The following is a 27,628-nucleotide window of genomic DNA, read 5'->3' as shown; positions in this document are numbered from 1 at the left end:
ACCCTTTGTGGTCTCCTGGAGCACTGATGTTCACAGCAGTTGCCGCGGGATCATAGGGTCACAGGGGCAACCTGCCGGAGTAGTCTGGTTCTGCTGCCCTCTGCTGGCCACAGTGGACATATTCCTCTTGTTAACCAAAGGGTCCTGTCCCTCTCCCCAAGAGGCTGCAATTCTTTTTTTTTTTTTTTAAGATTTAATTTATTTATTTGACAGACAGAGATCACAAGTAGACAGAGAGGCAGGCAGAGAGAGAGGAGGAAGCAGGCTCCCCACTGAGCAAAGAGCCTGATGTGGGGCTCGATCCCAGGACCCTGGGATCATGACCTGAGCTGAAGGCAGAGGCTTTAACCCACTCAGCCACCCAGGCGCCCCAAGAGGCTGCAATTCTTATCCTCCAACCCTTCTTCCTCTGCAATCCCTCTTATTATTAAGGATATACTAAACCCTCTCATTATAAAGGAGGCTGGCATGGAGCCAGCAGCTTCCACGTAGAGTTTATCTAATGTGCCTAGGAGAATGATTCTGGCACCCATCACAATGGATAATGGGTTATTTCTGGGAAGGGCCCTGAAATATGTCCAGGAAATGTCTGAGCTCATCAACTATGCCCTGACTCATTCAGTCTGTTATCAGACGGTGATATCTCTTGACCTCATCCCCACATATTATGATAGTTTCTATTTGGTAGCCTCTAAAGAGGAAACCTTTTTCTATAGCATAATAATAATTGTTATTGTTATGATTCATCCACTATAGCATCCATGAGGCAGTAGCTGAGCATTGCAGAAATCTCAAGTGTCAGCATCAAGTTGACCCTTTCAACTGAAAGTGAAGGGGAGAAGGTTGGAAAGATGCTAATAGAGGTGAAATGAGGTATCCTGAAGATAAGGGAGACTAGGTGGAGATGGCCCAATGTGCTGGGTCATCAGGGACCAGTAATACCTACCAAAATTTATTATACATTGTAGACCTCCTCAGAGTCTTGCACTGGCCCCTCTAGGCCTTCTTAGCACACCAATGTAGGCTGGTAGTGCCATGCTTATACTGTACTTCTAGGAGAATCCACCTACCATGTAACCTTTCTTCTTTGTCATGGAGGAGCCTTTTAGCAGATGTGTGTATATATAAGTGGTCTGCACTTTGCCCCATTCCAGTGTAAATATTACAAATATGGCCATCGGGCTCATGTCACTGACAACGATACAGCATATTGGCCTCAGATTAGGAGGACAAGACAGTAGAATCTTCATCAAACCAACAGTTACAACTCCAAGGGCTTAGGCCCTTTTAATCTCTCTACTTTTGGGGAAACTTCCCTTGAAAAAAGTCATCAAAGTATGAAATTAAAATAATTTTTAAGGGTTGAGAACATGGAGTGGATAGAATTGATTCAACTGGGTTCTGGGCCAGACTATGGAGTAGGTCAATGAGCTAAAAGAGAAGGGTCATAGGTCCTGAGTGCTGGCAAAATCGATGACTACATTGATGCTATAGTGCTCCTCTGAGGCAAGTTAGATCCCCAGAACCACATGCTCTACAGCAATTGCTGGGCAGCCTACACCAAGAAAGTTGACTACTAGAAGGCCTATGAGGATGGTTGCAAAACTATTGACTTAAAGCCTGACTGGGGCAAGGGCTATTCACAAAAAGCAGCAGCTTTTGAATTCTTAACACTGATCTGAAGAAGCCAAGGGAACCTACAAAGAAGTTTTAAAACATGAAGCAAATAATGCTCAGTTGAAAGAGGGCTTGCAGAATATGGAGGCCCAGTTGTGCAGAGAGGAATTTCATGAATCCTTTCAACATGTCCAGTCTGTACCAGAAGTCAGAGGGTGATCCCAGGACAAGGACGCTGCTCACTGATCCTATCTACCAGCAACTGATAGAACAACCATGAAACAAGCCGTCTGACCTGGATGCCAATCTGTAAGATCCCGGATCATGACTACTCTCAGTGTCCTCCTTGGAGTTGATCTGGGCAGCACGGATGAGGAGGAAGGAGTTGCAACAGCGCCATCACCACCTCCTCCCAAAAAGGGTACCCAGCCCGCGCCAGTAGAAGAAGATCCTGCAGCGAAGGAGAAGCAGCCACTGAAAGAAAAAGAGTTGGGGAGTGAGGCCAAAGACAAGACTTTGACACAGCCTTGAAGCGCTATGACAGAGCCAAGGACCTGGATCCCACCAGTATGACCCACACATGACCAGTCAAGCAGCTGTGTACTTCGAGAAGAGCGACTACAGTAAATGCCGGGAGCTTTTTGAGAAAGCCATCAAGGTGGGGCTCGAAAACCGAGAAGACCGTCGACAGACTGCCAAAGCTTATGCTCAAATCGACAACTCCTACTTTAGACGAGAATGGGCAAGTTCAGGGTGGTGTGGCCAGAGACGGCAACTCCTACTTCAAAGAAGAAAAGGGCAAAGATTCCATCTATTTCTATAACAAATCTTTGGCAGAGCCCTGAACCCCAGATGTGCTGAAGAAATGCCAAAAGGGGGGTGCCTGGGTGGCTCAGTGGGTTAAGACTCTGCCTTCGGCCCAGGTCACGGTCTCAGGGTCCTGGGATCGAGTCCCGTATTGGGCTCTAGGCTCAACGGGAAGCCTGCTTCCACCTCTCTCTCTCTGCCTGCCTCTCTGCGTACTTGTGATCTCTCTCTCTCTCTCAAATAAATTAAATCTTAAAAAAAAAAAAAATGCCAAAAGGTGGAGAAAATTCTCAAGGACCAAGAGTGGCTGGCTTATGTAAACCCTGACCTGGCCTTGGAGGAGAAGAACAAAGGGAATAAATGTTTTCAGAAAGGGGACTCTCCCAAGGCCATGAAGTATTACACAGAAGCCATCAAACAGAACCCAAGAGATGCCAAATCGTACAGCAATCAAGCTGCCTGATACACCAAACTCCTGGAGTTTCGGCTGGTGCTCAAGGACTGTGAGGAACGCATCCATCTGGAACCAACCCTCTTCTGCTGCTTACACTCGGCAAGCAGCTGCGCTAGAGGACACGAAAGACTATACGAATGCCAGGGATGTCGTTAAATTAGAAACACTTAAGGCCTTAGATCTGCACTCCAACAGTTAAGGAGGCAGACGGTTACCAACGCCGTATGATGTCCTAGCTCAACCCACCTGAGAGCCTGCAGGTGCAGCAGATAATGAGTGACCCGGTCATGCGGCTTATCCTGGAACAGATGCAGAAGGACCCTTAGGCACTCAGTGAAAACGTAAACGGTCCTGTAACAGCACTGAATATTCAGAAGCTTATGGAAGCATGGGTCTGATCACATTGGGTGATGACTTGCTCACCATGTTCTTCCTTTGGCCCTCGTGTGGAAACAGAAGCTGGAGCTGTAGCAAGGAGCTCAGAGCAGAGGGGAGAGCAAGGTAAAGCGAACAACTTCTCTTTCTAGATTTACATAGATCTATGTGGAAGAGTCCCACTCACATTACTCGTACTGCCACTGCCTCGAGACCTCCCAGCACATGCATGGTCTCTTCTGCTGCCCCGGGGTTCCGTGTTCCCCATCCTCAGTTGCTGTCTCCTCTGTTCTTCCATAGTCGGTTATTTTATTTATTTATTTATTTTTGAGGCAGTGGGCATGTATCGAGAAGGGAGGGTGTTCTCCCCGACCTCGGGTCCCAACTCTCTTCACCTTAACTCCACGTACCCTTCTCCAATAAAGTAAGCCAGTTGGGCGTGGTTATGAAAAGAGAAGAAAAGAAGGCAGTTTTTAAAGAATCAGATAAAGAATTCCAATCAAAGCAGTAGTAGCAGTCATGCATACTTTGCCCTGGCTCTTTTTCCCTCCGATATTGTTACTTAGTAACTTCCCAGATAGTGGCTATTCCATCAATGAGTGTATCAATGTATGCAGATTATGATGACTTAAAACAGTGCTCTCAGTAACATACATAAGAAATGTCTTTATTATTTTAAGCCAATAAGATTTCAGTGTTACCAAAGTATTACCAAATAACCCAGTTTATCCTGACAGATAACAATCAGAGTTAAGTATATGAGTGTAAGTCAATCTCTAGGGCTCTGGTTGCAGAGAGACCTGGTTTGAATCCTGGTTCTGCTGTGTTAGTGGCATGCCTTAAGGTAGACTTCTCCACCTCTCTGAACTTCCATTTTTGCTTTAGAAAAAAATGATAATAATAGCATTGTTGCAGGGGTTGAATGACTAAATACATATAAAATATTCAGCACATGTTCAGCACATGGTAAGTGCTCAATAAATGATAGCTATGATTATTTTTAAAAAAGATTTTATTCATTTATTTGTCAGAGAGAGAGAGAGAGCCTGTGCAAGCACAAGCAGAGGAAGCCGCAGGCAGAGGGAGAAGCAGGTTCCCTGCTGAGCAAGGAGCCCGATGTGGGACTTGATCCCAGGACTCCGAGATCGTGGTCAGAGCTAAAGGTAGACGCTTAACTGAGCCATCCAGGAGTCTCAATGGTAGCTATTATTATTGCTTTCAATCATTAGCAATATTTTAGCCTATTGATCATAAATAGGCCGTATAAAGACAAAAGGAATGTGTGTGAGCCAGTAGAGTTATTAAAGTAGATGGAATACTGCCTTTTCAGAGATATAAAAAGGGGTAAGCTCTTCAAGCTTTGTGGTGAAAATATGTACACATATGACTATTTTGTGATGGGGAGGGGGTTATATTTGGTCTTTTAAAATAGTATCTCTGCTTCTTCACACTCCATTCACAGAACAAGCCCTCTTTACTAAAACTTAGAGAATTCTGTGCTAAAAATATTCCATTCCCATTTGGTGTAGTGAAATGTCATATCCATTAAACACCAACATACCAAATGCTTCTTGCAGATTCTCAACCCAGCAAACCCAAGTCAACAGGAAATCATGATCAACAGCTTGTTCATACTGTACATCTTGACAGATTAGTTTGGAGAATTATCTAAGGCTTGTTATCTTACAGCTATCTTAGAATTGTAAGTCATGTACTCCAGTTAACTAATTTTTAAAGAGAAGAATTTGTGAGCCAGGGAGTGAAAGTGACTTCTCAAGGTCACAAAACTACAAAGGTGGTTGAATTGGGCCAAAAGCTCCAAATTTCCAAGCCACGTTTTCCTCCATTGTAACAGTTACAGATTTTTGACCTGATCTAGTTCTAATATAGAAAAAACTAAGGCTAAAAGAAACTCAATGTCTTGTTTGAGGTGATCCTTAAAGCTAACATGTCCCAAAGCTTTGGCCAACTTTTGTAACCACAGGCTTTGTGCTCCTGACATACCCCTGCTTGGTTCAACATGGTTATTCATTTATGTATGTATGTATGTATTTAAAGATTTTTATTTGTTTATTTGAGAGAGAGAGAGTGAGACAGAGAACGAGAGGAGAGGTCAGAGAAGAAGCAGAATCGCCACTGAGCAGGGAGCCCGATGTGGGACTTGACCCTGGGACTCCAGGATCATGACCTGAGCCAAAGGCAGTCACTCAACCTACTGAGCCACCCAGGTGCCCCACAATGTGGTTATTTAGAGTAGAGGCCCAGCAAGCGGACTGGTGATGGGCCAGTAACATCACAATCACTTAAAGAATGTTTAAAAATAAAAACTCCTAGGTCCTGTTCTTTGAGGATTCAGTTTCAGTGGCCCTGAGGTGGGGTCCCAGGAACCTGTGTAGATAGTTTGCTTTCTAGGGGTTTCTTGGGGGTGGGGGCTGCAAAACCAGTTCTGGGAACCATTATTAACAGAAGTCAGTGTTTTATATTCTTCTCTTCTCTGCTAAGATTGATCTATGATAATTTCCAGCTAATGACTAGACACCTGTGGAAAAGCTAAGTCAGGAAAAGTCCTGGGCCAGGAAAGAGCCTCTAAGATTTTAATCTTCAAGCCAAGCTCAAGGTGATTAGAGCAAGGAGAAAGCTGCCCTTGCCAGATAAAGATTGATCTGAAGCCGAAACACATCCAGGAGAACAAAATGTGATCTAGGAATGCTTGCTCGCATTTCCCAGGGATAGGAGGCCACGGAATCAGAATTGACAGTTTGACTTCACTTGGGAAAACATCATTTTGAAACAGAGGATATCAGTTTAAATATTTTAAAACAGAATGTTTGAGAGAACACCATTTAAAGATGTATATAGAAATCGTAACAGTGAATCATCATGAATAATAGACAAAGATGGCAGATTGTATTTTGTCACGTTTTGCAAAATAAGAGCTGGAAGGACTCTTTGAAACCTTTTAGCAAAGGGATTCTAGACACATCTAAGGGTGTGGCCTCTTCCCTAGTAACTCCAGCTCTCTAAATGGAGATTCTCCACAGAGACCACACCTCTGGCTGACGACTTGTTGTTTTGCCTGTTCAACATCCTTTCTTTCTTTTTAATAGCACTACAATTTCACTTTAGGGAAATACTCTTGCCTCACTCTCATTGCACGTGGTTATCGCCCATGGGTTCTAGGGGTGGGCATATGACCGTGCTTGGCCAATCAGACCCTTCTGTCCTTAGCCAGAACAATTGCTTTGGGGATGGGCACTGGGCCAGTGAGCATCAGCCCCCAACTTTAGCTAGAACTACTGGAAAAGGAGTACTGTCTTTCCGTTAGGCACGGCTGAGCTGTCAGGGTGTCCTATTGGAGCTGCTGATGGATATCTCTCCAACATGAAAGCAGAGACTGACTTAGAAAGTAGTCAATAATCGAGTCAGAGAAAAACAGATGTATGAAAATATCATCTGATGGGGCGCCTGGGTGGTCCAGTGGGTTAAGCCTCTGCCTTCGGCTCATGTCATGATCCCGGGGTCCTGGGATCAAGCCTCACATCGGGCTCTCTGCTTGGCAGGGAGCCTGCTTCCTCCTCTCTCCCTCTCTGCCTGCCTCTCTGCCTACTTGTGATCTCACTCTCTGTGTCAAATAAATAAATAAAATCTTAAAAAAAAAAAAAAGAAAATATCATCTGAGTATCTGGTCCAGGTATTTCTGAAGCTATGTGTTTTTATATTTAAACTAGTTGAGTTGGGATTTCAGCAACTTATAACCAAAAGAATCCTAACCACCCTGTCTCCTCAGGGATCAGAACCTGGGTGGAGAAATGATTAATGATTAACTTGCCTAACTCTCTAGCGGTGTGAGTAGCCACAGTAAAATGCAAACCCAGAACCACCTGAGTTGAAAACCTGTCGTTACTCATTATGTCCACTGCTCTAAAGAGAGAAATATTGTGGCCACCAACAGGATAGGTCTACAGGCAAAAGGCAAGAAAACACTGGTCATGTTTCACTTCTCCTTTAGATCCCTATAGAAATTAGTTTTCCCCCTTTGTTGTGTCTGCACGCTGCCTTTTAGAAATAAACCCCAGAGGTATGTAAATCCTTTAAGAGCAGGGACAACTTCTTGCACACTTTGTTTTCTTCATACCATCTTCCAAGCACTTTGGCTATAGAAGATGTTCAAGAAAAGTTTTTAATACAATTGAGCTTGCTGTGTCTGTTGGTGTAAAAACCAATCAGTAGCCCTAGGGTACTTAGAATACTCCAGGTTCTTGATTAGGGTGTCTATCCAGCAGTTTACAAAAGTACTGAATTTTTCTTTTTTAAGATTTATTTATTTATTTGAGAGAACGAGAGGGCTTGAGGGGCAGAGGGAGAGGAAGGGAAAATCTCAAGCAGACTTTGTGCTGAGCACAGAGCCCAATGCTGGGCTCTATCTCACAACCCTGAGACCCTGACCTGAACTGAAACCAAGGGTTGGGCACTCAGTCAACTGTGCCACCCAGCTGCAGAAGAATTCAGAGTCCTGAATTTTTGGTATTTATTTTGTTTTTAAGCACTTCATAGCATGGTGCCACTGATGGATACTATCCAAAATGAATCTTGACTTTGCTTCTTAACTGGCTATATATGACTGGGCAAATTACTTAGCTTTCTAAGCCTAAGTTTTCTCACTTGTAAAACAATGCTCTTATTACAGAATCATAGAGGATGGAATGATAATACAGTTAAAGCACTTAGTATAGTGCCCAACTCATAGTAAGTGCTTAAGAAGTGTCACTATTATTATAATGAAATTAAAATGTTAAAATATAAATTATAATATTAATTAAAATATTAAAATTCCTAAAGGTTTTTTTTTTAATTATTAAATATGTGTAGATAGACAGGGTTAAGGGAATGAAGGACAAAAAACAGTTGTCCTGGGATCTAGCCCTGCTGGGAGGACTGGTTTCTGGGACACAGTTTTGCTGAGAATTATTGTTAAAAGCTTCAGCTAGGGAAGATGCTCCCTTTGGGGGCATCTCTGAGTAGTGCTGACAATGGGTGGGGATCCCTCTTGAGAATAGAAATTTCAAAGGTATAGACTTCTGAAAGTGTTAGTATCCCACTTCTTATTCTTTGGGTCTCCATGGATTAATTAAATTAGTTCTTACCCTTCATTTTTGTGGATCAAGTTTTAGGTAGATTTGCCACATGTGTTTGAATAAGGATTTACTCAGGAAATAAATTGTGTCTCTTTTATTTCCAGACCACCCAGTTATACCTGGGAAGCAGGAGGGCTTGGTAGGTCTATTTTGGGGGAGTAACCCATGGCCAGGATTCTTTATGAGGCTGGAAATTGGCTATGGGGGGGAAGCTGCTTCTCAGATACGTGAGCAAGAGGGGTGAAGCTGGTGAGCTTAAAGCTATTTCATTTCCACCAGCTTTATGGATTTCCTATGAAGTAGGACTATTCCAAGGGATAGAGGGTGGGACAGGATAAAAGAATCACAGACCCCTAAGGTCAAGTCCTGACCAGCAGGGATAGGTAGGCTGGTAGAAGAGATGGATAGGTCAACAATCAACCATAACACAAGGCAGAATAAATTATGAGCCTTGTTTATGGTAAAAGCCATGGGCTGAGGAAGCTGGAGAAAGGAGAAACCACATCCAGCTGGTTGGATGAGGACTAAGATGTCCAAAGGTAGAAGAGTAGGGAAAGGGAATTATTGATGGTTGGGGTAGCCTGGGCACAGAAGCAAGTACATGCTCAGATGAATAATTTGGCAAATTGTGAGCATGAAGGGAGCATGGGTGAAATGGATGATGGTGGAGTGGAAGGAGAAGTTGGCCAGATTTTGAGTTCCATCTTTAGGACTTTATAGAGCCACTTGAAGGTCTTCCTAGGCCTGGGTGGTCCTGCATGCCCTGTATCCTTGATAGCAATCATGTTAAAATGCATCTACATCCCACATGAAGATCAACATGTAAGAACTGTGTTGAGTGGGTTGAGCCCTTACCGACTAGCAGTATACCTACAGATGTGGTCCTAGGACCAGTGCCAGGCAAGGAGGAGTTTGGAATCAGCCTGGGATGGAATGAGTACAGGACTTGAGAGGAAACGTTGAGAAACTTGCACAGCAATTTGGCATTGCCACAGTAACGAAGCATGTGGACATTTTCCTGGTAATTAATTTTTATTCTAATTTCAAAAAATATTGGTCCACAACACAATGGAAAGACATTGGCCAAAAATACATTGGAGATTTTTAAAAATTTCCATAGTTGAAGCTTTTTTTTTAAACATTAGAAAACTTTTTAAAAGTAGAGCAGCTCTGATCTAGTTGAAGTAATATAATATTACTTTTTAAAGAAATTTGAAGTGAGAGATGACAGAGAAGAGAGTCCGTGAACTTGAAGATAGATCAATAGAAATCCCACAGTTTGACTAGCAGAGGAGAAGGAGATGGAAATATCTCAGTACTCAGCATTGTACCCAAATTGAGGTAACTATGCCTAAACATTCTTAGGTGAAGATAATTGTGTGGCAATTACAGAAATCCACTCAAACTAACACAGAACAAAGCCAGACATGTATGTGTGGTCATGGTGGGGCAGGGTTGTTATTAGAAGGCTCCAGAAGTACGTCAAGGAACTCAGGGACAGGGAGTGCCATTGGCTGTAATGAGGGATGAGCGGGAAATGGATAGCCCCTAGGGATCTCCCCCTCTCTTCTCTCTCTTTCCCCCTGTGAGAGATGCTGTGTTACACTGCCCAGATCCTCCTTCAGGAATAAAAGACTTACTTTCCCAGCTTCTGAGAGGACTCCCAGAAACAGCTTTGGCTGCCCTTGCTAGCCTGTGGGGATTGTGGCTGACACACAGCCTCACCTCAGGCCACACTTTCTTCCAGCCCACATCTAGTGACTAATCCCCATGAAGCTGGAAAGTTCTGGTGGGTCCCCTCGCTCCAACTTGGGATGCCTGAGAAGGAGCATCTCAGCTCCCTACAGGGATGCTTTTATTGGAACTGCATCATGGCTCAGCTGCTCTCTGCCAAATTCTCCTTTCTTCTCCTCCCTTCCAGGTCGCATTTCAAGGGTACTACCTAATAAATGTATGTACGTTAGCCTGACAGAGTCTGGTTCTCAGGCAACCTTGCCGGAGCCACCAGACCTCCCTCCTCCTTCCTTTTCTTCCCCTTTCTCTCTCTCCTTACCTCTTTCTCTTTGCTCTTCCTCCCCTTCCCTCTCAGACTATGTAGTTTCTCACCCCCCCTTTTCTCTGACCTTCTACCTCATTCTCTTCTCACCTTTCAGACCAGCTTCCTCTGCTCTTACAGCTGCTCACTGTCCCTGTAGCATATGCCATTGGTTCCCAACCAGAGGCTCCTTACTGGGTTGAAGTACCCGTCCTGCAGCTGCCATGGGTGTTGGTTTATAACAGCCCACATTTGCATACCTCTCTAGTGGATTGTCCTTAGCCAACGGGAGCCTTCATCACTGGCGATGTCTGAGACGTTATGCCCCATATTCTTGGGTTGATGACTACCAGATGGGGGAGGGGGTATAAACTTCTATCCTCCTTGCCTTGAGGCAGGACACACTGTGTGGTACAATTCACACTCTGGAGTTCCCCGTGGAGTCAGTCTGAATAAAAGCAATAAAAGCTGTAGGAAGCTCTGATTCACACAGAACCAATCCATGCCAATTTCTCCTGAAAGGACATCTCTGTGTAACACCTTCCCCTGTCCTAGTCTCAGTCCCTTACAGGTGTACCAGGAGAGCACTCCCTCAATAAATACCACTGCTCTGAGGGAACCTGATTTAAGATAGTCACTTTACAAATCTGGTGCCTGTGGCTAAATGACCCAGCCTCTGCTGTCCTAATTAGAAATATCCAGAAGAAAGAACTGGATCAGTTCAGGCAGAGCCCAACCCACTGGTCACTCCTGGTCCAATCATCTGTGACTAGAGAGGAGGCAGACTTTTACAGTATAGGGCAGAAGAAGGGTACAGGGAAAAAGGAGGGCAAGTCTCAGGGAGGACTGGCCAGTTCCTAAGAAAGTAGATCCCACCACATGTCCTCCTCCTCAGGTTTTCTTGAATTTCTGTCAGCCTACTCACTCCTCACCTCTTCCCCATCTACAGTGCCAGGTTCGGACTGGAGCCTGAGGTGTCAAAGGGTAGTACCATGTGATAAAGTTGAGTCTGGATTGAGTGTCCAGAGGCCTGGACTGGAGCTACCTCCCTCTGCTCGCTTCACATCTCTGGCTCTCGGTTTCAGGTGAATTAGAGAGTTGGTTTGCTAACTTAAATAGTCACTGTTTCTGTGAAAACAGAGAAGAATCCAAGCTTTCATCTCTGCATCCCTGAATTCAGCAGAGGGCCTGGCACAGAGTTAGAACACCAGCAGCATATTGACAACAGGAGAGATCCTTTACAAATGAAACGGCTGTGAATTGCATTAAGGTAATAAATGTAGAACATGACCCCGAAGCATGCAATATTCTGGGTGTGGAGTCGGCACACTCCGTGCGTGCTGATTTGTGTCAGGTCAGTGTTAAGTACCTTGTGTGCATTTCCAATTACTGCTGCAGTGTAACAAGTCACCCCAAAACTTAGATGCTTGAATTGACCGTTTTATGATACTCATAGATTCTGTGGGTCGGGAATTTGGACCAGGTACCGTGGGGATGTCTTGTCATCCAGAGCCTCAGTGGGGGTAGGTCCGACAGCTCAGGGCTGGAATTACCCGAGGCATCTTCACTCACAGGGCTGGTGCTTGATGTGGCTGTTAGATGGGACTTCAGCTGGGTGGGCTTCCTCAAGATGGTGGCCTCAGCCTCGTGGGACTTTGTGGGTGGCCATTCGGGGTTCCAAAAGCAATTGTCCCAGTTCACAAGGTAGAAGCTTCATTGTTTTTATGATCTAGGCTCAAAGTCAAACTGCATCATTCCCACCACATTCTATTGATTATAAGCCTGCCCACACTTAAAGACAACAGAATTGGGCACCACCTGTTGATGGGGTGGAAGCAAGGTTCTCATAGAACACATGGGATGGGAAATATAGTGGCCATATTTGGAAAATTCAATCCACTGAGTGCATTTTATCTCATTTAATCCTTCCACTGTCCTTGGAGTAGGCATAGTTTCCCTTTGCAGATAAAGAAACTGAGGCTCAGACACAACTTAAGTAACTTGCCTGTGGACAAAGTCAGTACATGGCAAGGCTGGATTTAAACCCAGTCTGTACAAAGCAGGTGTTCTTCAACAGCATATGTGCTGCTTATAGAAAAAGGGGACTGAAAAAATAAGAAATTCAAAGGCCAGTTCTTCCTGTGTGCAAGATCAGCAGTGGGTAAGTCTTCCTGCCCCCCCATAACTCTATTGTCAGTTCATATCTTCCCACGTGGTAAAGAAATCTGATGTCTAGAAGTGAGGCTTCCTTGATAAGATTAAGAGGCCCACATATGGAGTGAATTTGAGGCATGTACTCTAAGGTTACCTCAATCAGCTCTCAGATGATTCTAGGGTCAGACACTTAGAAAGTCCTTAAATAGCATTTTTAAAATTTAAAAACTTGACTTTCTCTTTGTCTCTAAGTTTTTTGAAGAATTTTTTTAGCTAGAGCTATCAAATAGGAAAAGGATGGATCTCACTATTCTTTATGTCAAATCAGGCTACTTGTAATAAGCAAATTCTCTACCCCACTTTAAATTTGTCACCCTTTTACCACAAAATGTTCTTAAAAGCCATGACCTTTGGAAACACCCTTGAATGTTCCAAATCCAAACAGCTGATAAACCTGTTCATAAATCTTGGGTAATGAATATCAGTGTTTCGTTTTCACTCCTTATTTGTACCATAAGATCTCGATCTAAACATAACCCTATTGTATAACCTATTTCCTCAATGTACCGTCACTGAGACTAAAACAACTGTAAATAATTACCTTTGGGATATGAAAGAAAATGTAAACATTTTATTTGGCAGTTTCTGAACACATGAATAAATAAATGGAAAAGTACATATTAATATTTCTTTTTGGAGTAACAGATACCATTAAACACTTATTTACACATCTTCACTGCAAAGAACAGTCACACAATTCAATTTTGTCTTATAAAAGGTCACTTCCCACACCACTGGACTGGACAGTTAAGGATGGAGATACTGGTAGTGCTTGGTTCTAGCAGTCTCAATGTTTGAAAGGCATTCATTTGCAAGTGTGATAAGAAGAGTCATCATGCATTGAGTTCATCCGGATCATGTACTGTAGAAAGTTTCTGGTGGCAGCCACAGAATTTGGTGTGTCATGCGCTTAAGTCAACTATGACATGTTTGTAAATCTGTGTATTTCCCTTAAAACTGGAAGCAAAAAGAAAATTACGCTTATTAATGGACACATGCGTGAATGATCTTGGTGCTTGAACATTTAATTCCTGAAATTTCACAAATTTGGCTTTCTCTGCATCCCAGTTATACACTTGCGTGAAGGAATAATCACTTCCAAGAATTGCATATTGGTAGTTATTTATCTGAAGAGGCTGGAACACCATGGACCCTCGTGATGGCATCCTCTGAATGTCCTGAAAGGAGGAACCTCCCCATTTCATTACTTTGGAATCACCAATGAATCTTGTCAAGCAAATGTACACGTCACCTTTCACCGAGAAGTGCTTGACGGCATAGACGTCCTCCATGTTAGGGATATCTGTTTGGTTAGTGAACAATTGAGTTGCTTTGTTCCACTGATAGATTACAGGACGCTGGGAGCTACTGGAAAGGATTAAGTGAGGCGTTCTGAGTGTCTGAGGTGTTCTGGCTATTTCTAGATATTCCACATCGGTGTCCCTGTACCACGCATGTAAGGATTGATGGGAGTAGAATCCATTTCCATTCCATTTATAAATGGTAGTAAAACCAGCTTTTGAGCTGTCAGCAACAACAAAGTACCAGTTGTTTTCAATCTTGAATGTTTCGATGTCATTGGGTTTTCGGATTTTGAGAATTTCAATATCCTGGATTTTTATAAATTTATTTGCAAAACTGTCTCGCTTATAGATGTGAGAGCCGCCAAACAGCTGGGCTACAATAACATAGAGCTGAGTTTCAATGACTATAGGCTTGCACACTACAGTGGATGTGCCTGGGAAAAGACAAATGAGAGATTAGTAGAATGGCCATCGTCTTCTGCAGCATGTAAACATGCAACCTGAAGCCATACAACTTCTACCAAAATCAGCCTGGAATAAGGATTCCCTTGGTTGAGTAGGCAAGGCCAATCTCCAAGGCCCAATGGCAGCAGGACCCTGAGGTTCTGTGCCTTTGTGCCTCACGAGGCCTTGTTACTAACAACTGAGTTGTCAAGTCACATCCAACCTGCACTAGACATTTAATAGGGCACACGGCTACTGCCCGAGTTTTCTCCTCTCACTATTTGCAGAAAGCAAGCATTGCTTTCCCTGACACATCATGAGTTAATTACAGTAATTCTAGTGAAAACTGCCACTTATTGAGCACCAGCTCTGCGCTTTGCCAAATCATCTCATTAAAAATTCCCAACAATCTGAAGAGATAAATATTATCCTTCCTTTTGCAGATGAGCAGACAGAAACTCAGACAGGTTCAGTGGTGCTAGGAGAAGGCAGAGTTGGGATTCAAACCCAAGTCTACCAGCGTCTCTATGCTTTTAATCCAATCTGTAGGGAGGTGAGCTATTCTAGGGCTTCCGACTTGGGCTAGGATCCCACAAGTTTCTAGAACCACCCTACAAAGTCTTGAGCAGTGATGTGGGTAGCCCATGATTCTACCTGTAATTGGTTTGTTCCTAGTGTGAAAGGGTTCTTGCTCTAAAAATAATGCGATTTTCCCCTAGGAAAGGACAAAAATGCTATCTGTCATTTACCTGAAGCTTAGGCTATTGGTGGCAAGAGAGAAGACAAGGAAGAGAAATTCTTGAGAAAGATGAAAGAGGGGTATAGTCACAAGTGATACTCCAGAGACTTCTTTTGAGAAATTTCAGAGACAATATGGATCAGTGTCCTTGCTCAGTATATCCTTTAAGTAAGAGTTTGGCATTTATCAGCACATATAAATATCGGGGCACCTGGGTGGCTCAGCAGGTTAAAGCCTCTGCCTTGGGCTCAGGTCATGGTCTCAGGGTCTTGGGATGGAGTCCCCCATCGGGCTCTCTGCTCAGCAGGGAGCCTGCATCCTCCTGTCTCTCTGCCTGCCTCTCTGCCTACTTGTGATCTCTCTCTGTCAAATAAGTAAATAAAACCTTAAAAAAAAAAAAAGGAAATATAAATATCATTTATTAGTAAATATTGACTAGAGGGAGCTTGGCTCTAGGAAATCCAAAGCAAGCAAGGCAAATCTGGGGCCCAAGCCTTTTCTAACTTTAGGAGCTCCAAAGCAGTAAGTTCTGCATCAGCTCTTTCTACTAATTGATGAAATTATCCTATTTGTGACCCTTTTCAGAACTCAACTGGTTGTATGACTTTGGGAAAATCACTTAACTTCTCTGGAATTCAGTTTTCTCTTCTGTACAATGAGGGTTTGGCCTAGATCAGGAGTGGCCACTAGACTTCAACCACATATCAATATTGATCAACTGATGAGTTGGATAACTGTGCTGAGAAGGATTCGTAGTCCTGTCTGCACTCCATAAGCAAGAGCACTGTGATTGATTAGCGATGTCTTTCTGGGGTAAGGGAGGTCATAATGATTGCATATTGAGTATATATTTGTCATCTTAGACGAGATGATGTCCTCTGAAAGTGCATATATGTGATTCATTTCTCCTTCAAATGTTCATTCTAAGATTCATCTAGAATAATTGATGGACTATACACAGGTAAGAAGAACCTGGTTTAAACTGCACAAAGCTGCTGCAGTCCATTGGAAAACTGAGGGCACTTTGGGAGAAAGGGAAGTATGACCTTCCCCCTTGAGAAAGAAGAAGGTTTCTGGGAGGACCTCAGTTTGGAGAAGATCCCTTCACCTAAGCACCTTAGTCTCAAGCAAGGCCCAGACCTTTCCTGATCCTGTAAGCAGTGGGGTGGACAGCCACCAACACAACTGAGTTATAACTCTTCCCACCCAAGAAGTGTAATCTTTTACATAGAGGTTTGAATGCTCTCAGGAACAGATCTAAAGGTATTAGAAGCTAAAGCTGATGAAAACATTTTGGAGGGAGGCCCATATTCTAACTTATTTAAAAACCATTAAGTTGTTGAAATGAGAAGAAAAATTAAGAAGTCACATAAGTAAAAGTTTTCATGGAAGAAAAGTAGTTCCGAAGGTCAAATTAAATGCACAAAACACTGGCAAGAGGCTTCATCACTGCTAGACTTCTCGGGGCCTCTAATGCATAATTATTATGAATCTCCAAGAGGGAGATACGGTTCACAGATTTATTGGACCAGAACCCCTTTTTGTGACAAGGAGTACATTAACATTTTGAGGGGGTCACTTTGTACAAAAGAGCTTGTGACTCATTGATCTAAAATAACATATTTATTTTATAGATAAGAAAAAGGGAAGGCCCAGTAAGGATGAGTGGCTCACCCAGCTGGTTTGTGGCAGAACCTAGATTAAAACTCATGATTCCTTGTCCAATACTTTTCTTTTGAAGAAAAATAATTCACCTTTATTTGGCATTTACTATGCTACGTTCTATGCTGTTTCTTGAATATGTGATGACATTATCTTATGAATATATTATCTTCAACAACCCCATGAGTTAAGTATTATTATTCCCATTTACAAGTCAGGAAATCAAGGTTTAGTAAATCCCCAATCATTTAGTAAATGGTACGGATGGGGATTAAAGTACTCTAAGCGTGGCCAAGCATCCCCCCTGCCAGTTGTCTTTTTCTGTTGCCCTCGGTCCAACCTGCTTAACTTCCTATTCAAAATACGGTCAGGTTTTTCATACCTGTAATGTTGTCATAATTTCGGAAGGTCTTTTCTACATGGTCCCATTCAAGGAAGATGCACTTTCCGGTAAAAGGCTGAGCAATGACTACATACTCATCGTTCATATAAGAAAAAGTATCTATGGACAGTGATTGATAAGGCAGGTCTTGAGACTTTGCAAATTCTGCAAAAACAGGAAATGATGATGAATAACTGTGTGCTAATGCTTGCTTCATTCCTTGGCTAGATCTCAAACATCCTTAAGAGATACATTTATTTAAGAGAAATAGTAAAATGATAATTTTACTTTGCTTTTAAACCCACAAAGTTTTAATGCTTTATCATAAAAAATTAAAATTGGTAGCTCGGTTTTTAAAGATATTAAAAATATCAATTCCTGCACACACACAAAATGTAGCCCTTATTTTAGCTTTATGAGGTGGAATGATTTGGAATACATTACCTGTAATGATGCAATCAAAATCCTTGGGCGAGAGACTATTGATTTTGCGCTTCTTGTATTCTGGGGGACCCTCACAGTAGATGTCTTCAACAGTTGCATTGGTGTGGTCCAACCATTCCACTAGCCACTTGAGTTTACAGTCACAGTTAAATGAATTCCCTCTCAGGTCCCTGAAAGACAAACTTCAGTTGATTTTGCTGTATGAGGATCCTACCTACACAGGTATGACCTCTACCTCAGCAATTAACATATGCAGATTGCTTTTACCTGGCTTTACATCATGCTCCATCATCTACCTTGAACATGACTGACAACTCACTTTGAATTCAGAGATATCCCACAGTGAGCGCACTCTTGAATGCCACCCAGTCAATAGAACCTCATAAATATTTCCTTCCTGGATCAAAGGCAGCTCTGTTTAGAGCTGTGCTGTCCATAGAAATATAGTGTAAACTACATATGTAATTTAAAATTTTGTAGGAGCACCTGAGTGGCTCAGTCAGTTAAGCATCTCCCTTCAGCTCAGGTCATGATCTCAGGGTCCTGGAATCAAGCAGGCTCTCTGTTCAGTGGGGAGCCTTCTTCTCCCTCTCCCTCTGCTCCCACTCATTCTCTCACTCTCTCTCTCTCTCATTTAAATAAATAAATAAAACCTTAAATTTTTTTTTCTATATTTCAAAAAAAGTAACAAGAAATAGGTGACATTAATTTTAATAATATATTAAAATAATTTGTCATTTATTTTTAAATAATATATTTTATTTAATATCTCACACAAATCATTTTGCTGTGTAGCCAACAAACATTATTAATGAGGTATTTTATACTTTTAAAAAACATTAAATCTTTGTTGTTGTTTTTAAGTTTATTTATTTGTCAGAGAAAGAGAGAGCACAAGTAGCGGGGGCAGCAGGCAGAGGCAGAGGCAGAGGCAGAGGCAGAGGCAGAGGCAGAGGGAGAAGCAGGCTCCCCACTGAGCAGGGAGCCTGATGCAGGACTTGATTCCAGGACCCCGGGATTATGACCTGAGCTGAATGCAAACACTCAACCAGCTGAGCCACCCAGGCATCCCCCAAATCTTAAGACTTTGGAGGCTAGTGTGTATTTTACACTTAGAACATAACTCAGTTTGATGCTAAATTTTCATCAAAAGTATGTGATCTGTATTTAGATTTCATAAAATTTATACTCAGAAAAAAATAGTTTCACACATCCAAGTTGTTCCAAACATAATTAACTTTTGCAATAGCTGAACTGAGAATCAGTTTTTCAATTTAAATTTAGTTTTCTACTTAATTTTTTAAAAACTAAGTATGAATTTAAAGCTTTGTTCCTTAGTTACACTAGGAACACTGCTCGGTGACCACATGTGTGGCTACCATATTGGACAGAGCAGGTCTAGAGGACAGAATATAGTGCTTATTATATCATATTTAATTAAATCAAGCGAACTATTTGCTTTTGCTCTTCCTCACAGATGTAATTCATCCTGATCCTATTCCATGGTCTACAAATTCAATTTTAATAGGAAATGACTTTGACACACCAGAGTTAACTCAGACATCCAGCAGCTCTTGTCTGTAATAAACTATACAGCACGATCGTTTAAATTTCCACATATGATCCTGACTCAACAAGTTTTCTGTTTATTTGCACTGCTTCTGTTCAGAAATTCCAGCTCCTTCCTAAAACCCTTCTTGGTCACACAGAATTCCCAAGATAGGTATTGCCTAGTCTTCACACAGCACACAAATAATTTTTAAATGTTGAAGCATTTAAAAATGTTTTTGGGGGATACATTCAAGAAAACCAAGAAATCCATGAAAAGATAAGCTATCAAGGATCCTTGTACTTAGATAATTCTTGGTTTAGGCATATTAGAGTAGACCCAAGAGGCCAAACCCATTACGGGATTTCCTTATAGACTGAGCCAATTTCAAGTGGGTTCTTTGTTTTTGTTGTTTTGGTTTTTGCTCATGTGTGGCACTGGCTGACAGAAGGATGGGCCAGAGGACAATGCCCAAATAAGCCGTATCCCCAAATCTGCCATGGTATATCATCTAACTTCGAAGACCTTCCCAGGACTGACTTTATCTTCCAAGAATATTCTGACCCCAAATAATGACTGGCAAGTTTTCTGGGTGATTGTAAACCAGAACAGCTAACTGTGATCTGTCTGAGACTTTTTGGTAGTGTCTTTCTTCTGGTACTCTCTTGCAAATAAACCATCATTCAGGACTTGGGGTACCAGGCACTGAGGAGGGGCTGGGGAAATACCACAAGGAACACATACAGTTTTCCATTAGCTTATTGATTTGAAGTTAAATACTTTAGGAGAAAATACTTGACTCAGATCTTTTGTTATTGGAGAAAAGTTGTTTTGAACATATATTCTATAGAAAAGTACCTGAGTTGATTTAAAAAAAAAAAAAAAACCTTTATGTTTACATATATCCTTTCATTTTTCCTATATCTACCTTATAACCATTTAAATACCCTTCTAATGTCTGGAAGGCACTTAATGAAGTTAAATTGCTTTTGAGAGAGTTAGGCATATATTACTTGCTTTGTTTACAGCAAAATATACAAATTCCTTACAAAGATCTTTCACTCTGAGGCTTAAAAGTCAAAGTTTGAAAGCTCTTTTGTTTGAAAAAGGGTCAAAAATAATTAAGTTCATTCCCTTCCTGGGGCTTAAGCCAAATTCCTGGGGATTAAGCCTAGAGTTGTTGTTCAGTCTAAGGAGAGAAAAGGCAAACTTGCCTCCCTTCCCCCACTTCCTGCTCCATTTCTCTGTTGACTGACCAACCCATGGGTGTAACCTTTCATCTGTACTCGGTCAGATTCCCAGACTCCTTTATGTTTTTCCTTTGTAGCCCCATTTCCTGGACCTCATGAGAAAAAAGGCATCTTGAAATTTCACTTGGGACCTCCTCTTCCCACCCCCTCAAAGTCCCTTATCAGTGCTCCCACCCGTAAGACGCACACTTTGCCCCATGGAAAGTCTGGGCACTATATATTCAGATTATAGCATATATATTTTGAGTCTTTACTATAGAAGACTCAAAAATTTAAGCAAATTTAAAATTTAAATTATAAAATTATAGTTTAATTTTAAAGCCAATTACAAATTCTAAAAATTAATACTAAGTTTCTTTGTTAACTATTGTAAATTAATTAATCAGTGATGTCTTAGGTCCTCTTACACATTTGTTAAAGAATCCAGGCCTTTGAAAATATCTTTTGGGAGTGTCTGGAGATTGTTGTTTGCGAGGCTCCTGGGGAAAAAAAAAAAAAAGAGTGATGTAAACTGTAATCAAACTAAATAGATGCATTTTATGATAAAACTTAATTATGAATCCTTTTTATTCTTTCCTGACTATACTAAATTAGTTGCGGTACCTTTTATATTTCTTCTAAGATACTACTCAGATTCCCACTATTGTATATTCAATTCTTGGTCTCTTTGCTTCAGTGCTCACTCAGTATTTATGGCATTTTCTACGTATTATGGCAAAAAAGAAGCTAACAAACCAGTAACAAAGTGGTATTGGACATTGATCTTTTTATGTAGAATGGAATATGAGATTCATACTCTTAGATATTCAGTCTAGGAGATGTGTCCCAAATGATGACTAACTAAATGGGTGACAGTGCCCATTTCATCTCACACTCAGCCTGCCCCTGCTCCTCCCTCTCTCCTTCTCACTTGCTCTAGACAGTGGCCAAACCCCCAACTAATAGTGCCAGTAGCTCTAGAGTTTGGGGACCTGTCTAACCTATCCCCCTGCCAGCACATCCTTTCTTCTTTCCAATGTATATACTCCCTTTTTATATTTTTCTTTTCTTTTAGTTCCATTCATTTGACCTCAGAAAACAACTTTGTCACATATGTCCATCCCTCCATCCATCTTCTTTTTTTTTTTTTTTAAAGATTTTATTTATTTGTTTGACAGAGAGAGATCACAAGTAGGAAGAGAGGCAGGCAGAGAGAGAGAGAGGAGGAAGCAGGCTCCCTGCTGAGCAGAGAGCCCGATGCGGGACTCGATCCCAGGACCCTGAGATCATGACCTGAGCCGAAGGCAGCGGCTTAACCCACTGAGCCACCCAGGCGCCCCATCCATCTTCTTTAAACATTTCTTTTCCTTTTCTTCCAGTTCTTATTTTACTGCACAGGAACTGTTTTCTCTTTCTCTTTCTATTTGTTCTTTCGTGAGTCACTAGAATAATTCTAATCAAAGCTAATGAGTAAGGAGTAGTCCTGATGGTATCAAGAAAAGGGAAATGTGTCCATATGGCAGAAGTGTGGACATAACAGTAAGAAGGGATGTAGATTCTGATAATTTTCTATTTTTAACCAGTATTGTGTGTGTGTATGTGCACCCATATCAGTTATATACTTTTCTAATGAAATTTTTTCACACACAAAAAATAAAAACTAAACTGAAACCAAAAAAGCGTACATTGTTGGCCTCCAAAGTCCTTGAAAATTCTCTCAAATTCCGTTTAAAAGACTCCCAAAACTCTTCTGTCTTCTACCTGCTTAATTAATATGAGATTTCTCAAGTGCAAACATTCAAGACTTTTAAAACCTATTTTTAAGTTCATTATGTTGTTTTCTTGAGTTTTAGAAATTACGACTAGGTTGGAAACCTCTTTTCAATGAACCTTGGAACATAAGAAAGGGAACTGAATCAGAATGTTCCCGTCTCAGTGATGGTCTATTATGTAAAGAAGGGCACTGCTTTGGAGCCATTCTGAGCTTGGTTTGAATTCTGACGCCACTACTTCCTGGCTGTGTGACTTTAATTCTGAATCTTCTTCAGGACTCAATATTTTCATTTTTTTAGGGGGAGGTGATAATACCTCGTGTCACAAGAAAGTTAGGGAGAGTAGATAAGATAACTCCGGATGGTACCTGGCATCTGGTCTATTCTCAATAAAGGGCGGCAGGGAGGAAGGGGAAAGGAAAAGAAGGAGAAGAGCTTGCCTAAGAAATAATATTTAGAAAACTGGCTATATGAAAGAAACACTATGAGTGCAGTGGTATTAGGATTAATAAAATGTTGCTAAAGAAGACTTTTCAAAGATTTTATTTATTTATTTGACAGAGAGACCCAGCGAGAGAGGAACATAAGCAGAGGGAGTAGGAGAAACAGGCTTCCCCCCAAGCAGGGAGCCCGATGCGGGGCTTGATCTGGGAACCCTGGGATCGCAACCTGAGCCAAAGGCAGACGCTCAACTGACGAAGCCCACCAAAAATGGTGCCCCATTTTTTCAAAATGTATTTTTTAAAGATTTTATTTATTTATTAGAGATAGAGAGTGAGAGAGAACGTGAGATAGGAGAAGGTCAGAGGGAGAAGCAGACTCCCTGTGGAGCTGGGAGCCTGATACAGGACTCAAACCTAGGACTCTGGGATCATGACCTGAGCTGAAAGCAGTTGCTTAGCCAATTGAGCCACCCAGGCACCCTAAGGACTTTTCAAGAGAATGTCTCTATTATTCACCTTTCTGCCTAGTGGTTGAAAGAAGAGAACTCCTTGTGTCTTGGTCTAGTCCTGAATCACTCCCAAGTTATGTGTCTCAATTTATTTTCTAGCACGATATATCTTAAAGTTCTCAGGTGAACTTCTAAGTGGATGAAACCAACTACAACTGGTTGTAAAACACAAGTTTGAAGGAGGCTGTGTCATAGGACAGCGGGCATGTGATGAAGAAACAGTCAAGTCCTGAATTATCACTGCCAGCAGGGCTGCCCAGGAAGAGGCACCATGTTTGCAATGCTGCCCAAGGCAGTTCTTTTATTTTTATTCTTTTTTCCAAGGTAGTTGTTTTGAACAATGAGCAAATTTGGGAGTTCCACTTCCTGCCCAGAGGATAGAGCTCTAGACCTCACATACCCAACATGAAGGCCAACCACATAAGCAGCTGCTAAGACACGGACTTGGAGCTACAAGACTTTTGGGGTGGAGAGACATCATTTTTCCATGACAAGATGGGTGACTTTTAAGTCAACAAAGTTGGGGGCTGGGGCTGATGAAGGCAGGCTAGCCTTCTTGGGCTGTAAAATGAGGCTTTATGCCTTTTGAGGGCTTCTTATAACAGGGAGGCTCTCACTCTGGGGACCAGAGGGTGGCGGAGGCAGAGCACCATGAGGGGTGCCAGAGGCAGAAATGGTGGATGGATTTACCGCACTTAGTGTGACCTGTTTCCCTGTTCCACTGCCAAAATTCAGTGAAATACTGACTCACAGTGGACTGTTTCTGAACAACATAGGAGGGAGCTTCACGCCTAGGTTTGATGAGAAGTAGGCATGAGAAGTCTGCCTGGACTCCTAAAAGAGGCAGAAACATGAGGAAGTAAGACCCAGAAAGGAGAGGAAGGCTTCCGAGGCCCAGGAAGAGGAGTTGAGACAGCTTCCCAAAAGTCTTTGGCAGGCCTCAGTGACAGGGTTACATTTGCATAAGAAGAAAGCAGGCAGCAGGGACTGGAGCAGAGAATGTTTTAGGAAAACAATGCTGATAAAGCTGGGAATTACTCTGCAAAACAAATGTAAAGGGCCCTGATATAAATCATCCTTCCACTGGGGGCTGATGGGTCAACAGTGAAGGATACATAAGGCACACGGGAGATCAGCAGAATCTGCAAAATTAAGAAGAGACCGATGAATGCCTCCACACATTAATTAGCTGGCCAGTTAAGAATATTTACCAGTTTACCAAGTGAAGAGAGTTGGTTTTAAGACCCACGTCCACTGGGGAAAGATACTTAATCTAGCATTATCCGTAGGAGAAGAGAATTGGAAACAACCTACATGTCCATTAATAAGGGATTGTGTAAATAAATGATGATTTATACTTAACATGGAATATTTTGCAGGAGATTTTAAAACATGAGGTAGATCTCTATGATTTGACACAGAATGATGCCTAAAAGAAAAAAAAGGTAAACTGGAGAGTAGGATATAGAGGGTAATCCCACGTGAGGTGGAGGATACATGTCTAACAATGCATAAAGAAAAATCTGGAAGGAGAATCATTTTTTTACATTTGGAATATTTCGCTTTTGCTATATAAGCATCCAGATTGTGAGAGTTTTTATCATCAAGCATGTATTATTATTTTAAATTCAGAAGGAACAAAGAATAAAGTTGAGGTTTGAAACAGACGCCATTGCTGAGTATTTGTGTATGGAATGGTTCTGTCCAGTGAAGATTTAGTGATTCTAAATCAATTATTTTACTTCACTCACAAAGTCCCAAAGTAACCGGGCTGGAGTATGAGGGACTGTCAGGGTCAGCATGCAGGGATCCGAGTGGTCCGATGATGTCTCGTTTTTCTCACAAGATTCCCACATGGCATCAGGCCCTCATCATCTGGGGAAATTAAGGACTGCAGTCAGTCCAGACGTGGAGCCATTCTTCTGCGTTCCTTGCCTCGGCTGAAACTCAGCTTCGAGGGGGGACTGGAGCTTCAAAAATCATCATGGGCATCTGAAGCCTTAAGGTGTGTTCTCTTAGGGGGTGGGGATGCGGGTGAGGGAACTCCTGAGGGCTCTGCACCAGAGCTGCCAGGAAGAAAAAGTAGCAAGTCCCTGATGCTCCCTGAAGCCTGCTCAGCTTTGGTCATTAGATGATAAGAGTGAAGATCTGGTGCCTATGAGTTAAACAGCTGGAGAGACTGAGGTAGCATTTCATGGGTTAGGGATGGGGTTTTTAGGCTTGATGTTAGGATCGTTGGATTCTTCAGATTCTATCTCGGTATTGAGTCTTGCTACTGGAAGGCAAAATGGACAATCTAATGCATTCAATTTTTTTCACTTTCTCCTTTCCCTCCGTTGTCCCCCCAGCTTCACAGAGTAATAGCTTCATGTCATTATTCCCTTTCCCCTAATAGATGCTCTGGTTGAAACATGTTCTGTGGCTTTTGTAAAACTGGCTGCCAGTCTCGTCCTCAGCATCACTGAGAGCAGTGTGGTGGTTTGGGGTCCGGCTTGGTCTCAAGTGGACAAGGGCTTCCATTTGAGCGTCCTCATTCTCAGGAGTGTGCCTTTTCCCAACTTAATTTCACCTCTCTTGGTTTCTGTCTCTATCTGCCAAACTGAGTAAAGAATACCAATTTCCTTTATTGTGAAAATTAACACACACAACTGCTAGTATTTTTTATATACACACTACTGAAATGGATTCCAGCGAAAATTTTGGCATCTGCAGATGAATATTTAAGCCTATGTCAGATAATCAAGACTATAAAACTAATCCATTTCTTTGTTATTGTCAAAACCAGTGATATTTAATGCCTAAGCACTTTTAAATGCTCAATTCAGGAGCTGAGATCATCGATTCTCTTTGCCTCTCTAAGTAGACAGAACTCTATGCCTTAGTATTTTTAAGCATCTCATCATTTACCGATACATATTATATATATTAGTGATATATATATAACTGGCATTTATATATTTTCTGATATATGTACACACACATATATATACACATGCATACATATATACTATATATGTAATAATGCTTATTATGTCTTCAAGAAAATTTGGGAAGTGTAGAAATTATTTTTTAAAGGATGAAATAATAATCATCCTGGAAGAAGTAATCACTATAAAGATTTTGTCATATTTTCTCTTACTCCTTACTACAGAGTCCATCTCATGAGGGATATTTATGTGGAAAGCAAGTGATTCCAGAGAGGCATGCTATTGGGTCCTGAAGGTCTAGAGACCTTCTTCTCTTCCCTTTTTCTTTCTGGTCCAGAGTGAGAGGGCTTGAAAGAGTATGAGCCTGAATTGGTGTGGGGGACCTCCTTCCTCTTCAAAAGTCTGCTAGGTAGGCAAGGGTCAAATCCGTGCTGGATTTTAAAACCAAATACAAGTATTATTAGGAAGAAGATGAAGACAAATTAGAAGGCTGATGGAGAAAGAGGCAAGGAGTTGGACGTGGCCACCTGAACTGTCAGGAAAAGTCATTCTGCATGTGGTATGACTGAAGGGAATCCTGGCGAGCATCCAAGCCGACCCCCTGTCTGTCCATCCTCTCCAGGGCTCTTTGGATTGGGGAGCAGCCAGGGGTGAGGCGGGGGCGGATGTGGAGGGGGAGGTGGAAATGACATGGTCCAGGAATGACATATCAGGGTTTGAGCTCTGGCTGTTTTCTTTTCTCCAAAGTGAACGATCACTTGGTCAGAATCAAATACAAGTTCTATTCTAGCTCTTAAATCACATCTTTATGCTTTTTACCATGAAAGGCTATGGCTTCATCTTTAATAATTAGGAAATGATATGAGGAGAGCCAACACCCTAAGCCATGCCATTTAGAGACAATGAATTTGACCAGAGGTTTTGGTAGGGAGTAGGAGTGCACTAGAATGTCTGAGTGGGGAGCGGACAGAACCGATCAGCAGGAGTGAAGAGGAGGCAAGGGAAGGTTTGAGGATGTATTTCATCCATGTTAATTTTTTCTAGGTTGATTCGGTAGCAAGTCCTGGAAGGATGCTCTTCTTACCACCAGATTCCTAGTACCTGGCACAAAGTAAGCCCTCAGTAGACACTTTGAAAGGAATGAATGAATGGGGCAGGCTGGAATGGTGGAGAGGAAGGGCAGCAATCTAGACAAAGAAGAGAGTGGAGGAGAATGCTTAGACCCCCTTATACCGAGATACTGAGTTAGGAAGAAAGTGTAAACCCTGTGAACTGCCCTTGCCACCGGCCCGCCCCCGTCACATGGACCTGCTGCTCTCAACATGCCCTCCCGCCTCATTGCCTCCCCATGGCAACCATTCCAAAGCAATGTGGAGGCTCTTTCAAGGTGCCTTCCACAAAGCATAAGAAACATTTTTTAAGACACAAGGAAACTGTCCAACTTAACATCTAGTTGCCTTGATACTAGCTGAGTGGGGTCAAGCATTCCCAATGGCAGACAGTCTGTCCTTCTCAGCAGAGGGGATGACCATTACCTCCACTTTGGTGTCTTCCTGGTTTACCTGAGAAAACCTCTGATGATGACTG

At 42.1% G+C, this 27,628-nt stretch overlaps 1 protein-coding gene and 1 pseudogene across 2 annotated transcripts in view; one reads left to right on the top strand and one right to left on the bottom strand.

Annotated features, from left to right (window-relative positions):
• Positions 1-1,413: 1,413 nt before the first annotated feature.
• Positions 1,414-3,276, top strand: LOC116572831 (annotated as a pseudogene).
• A 9,374-nt stretch (positions 3,277-12,650) lies between these two features.
• The window catches only part of LGI1 (leucine rich glioma inactivated 1), a 39,797-nt gene continuing 24,819 nt past the window's right edge, over positions 12,651-27,628 (bottom strand). For both annotated transcript variants that reach the window (XM_032313919.1, XM_032313920.1), the window contains 4 exons: positions 20,819-20,890; positions 17,613-17,782; positions 17,169-17,333; positions 12,651-14,375 (listed from right to left, as the gene is read on the bottom strand). In XM_032313919.1, coding sequence (XP_032169810.1) covers positions 13,540-14,375; positions 17,169-17,333; positions 17,613-17,782; positions 20,819-20,890 — 1,243 coding nt within the window. In that variant the 3' untranslated portion in view covers positions 12,651-13,539. The remainder of the gene's footprint in view (positions 14,376-17,168; positions 17,334-17,612; positions 17,783-20,818; positions 20,891-27,628) is intronic.

Source organism: Mustela erminea, chromosome 14 (genome assembly GCF_009829155.1).
Source record: "Mustela erminea isolate mMusErm1 chromosome 14, mMusErm1.Pri, whole genome shotgun sequence".
NCBI lineage: Eukaryota > Metazoa > Chordata > Mammalia > Carnivora > Mustelidae > Mustela > Mustela erminea.
The sequence above is the reverse complement of the archived record's forward strand: the minus strand, read 5'-3'. Positions and strand labels throughout refer to the sequence as shown.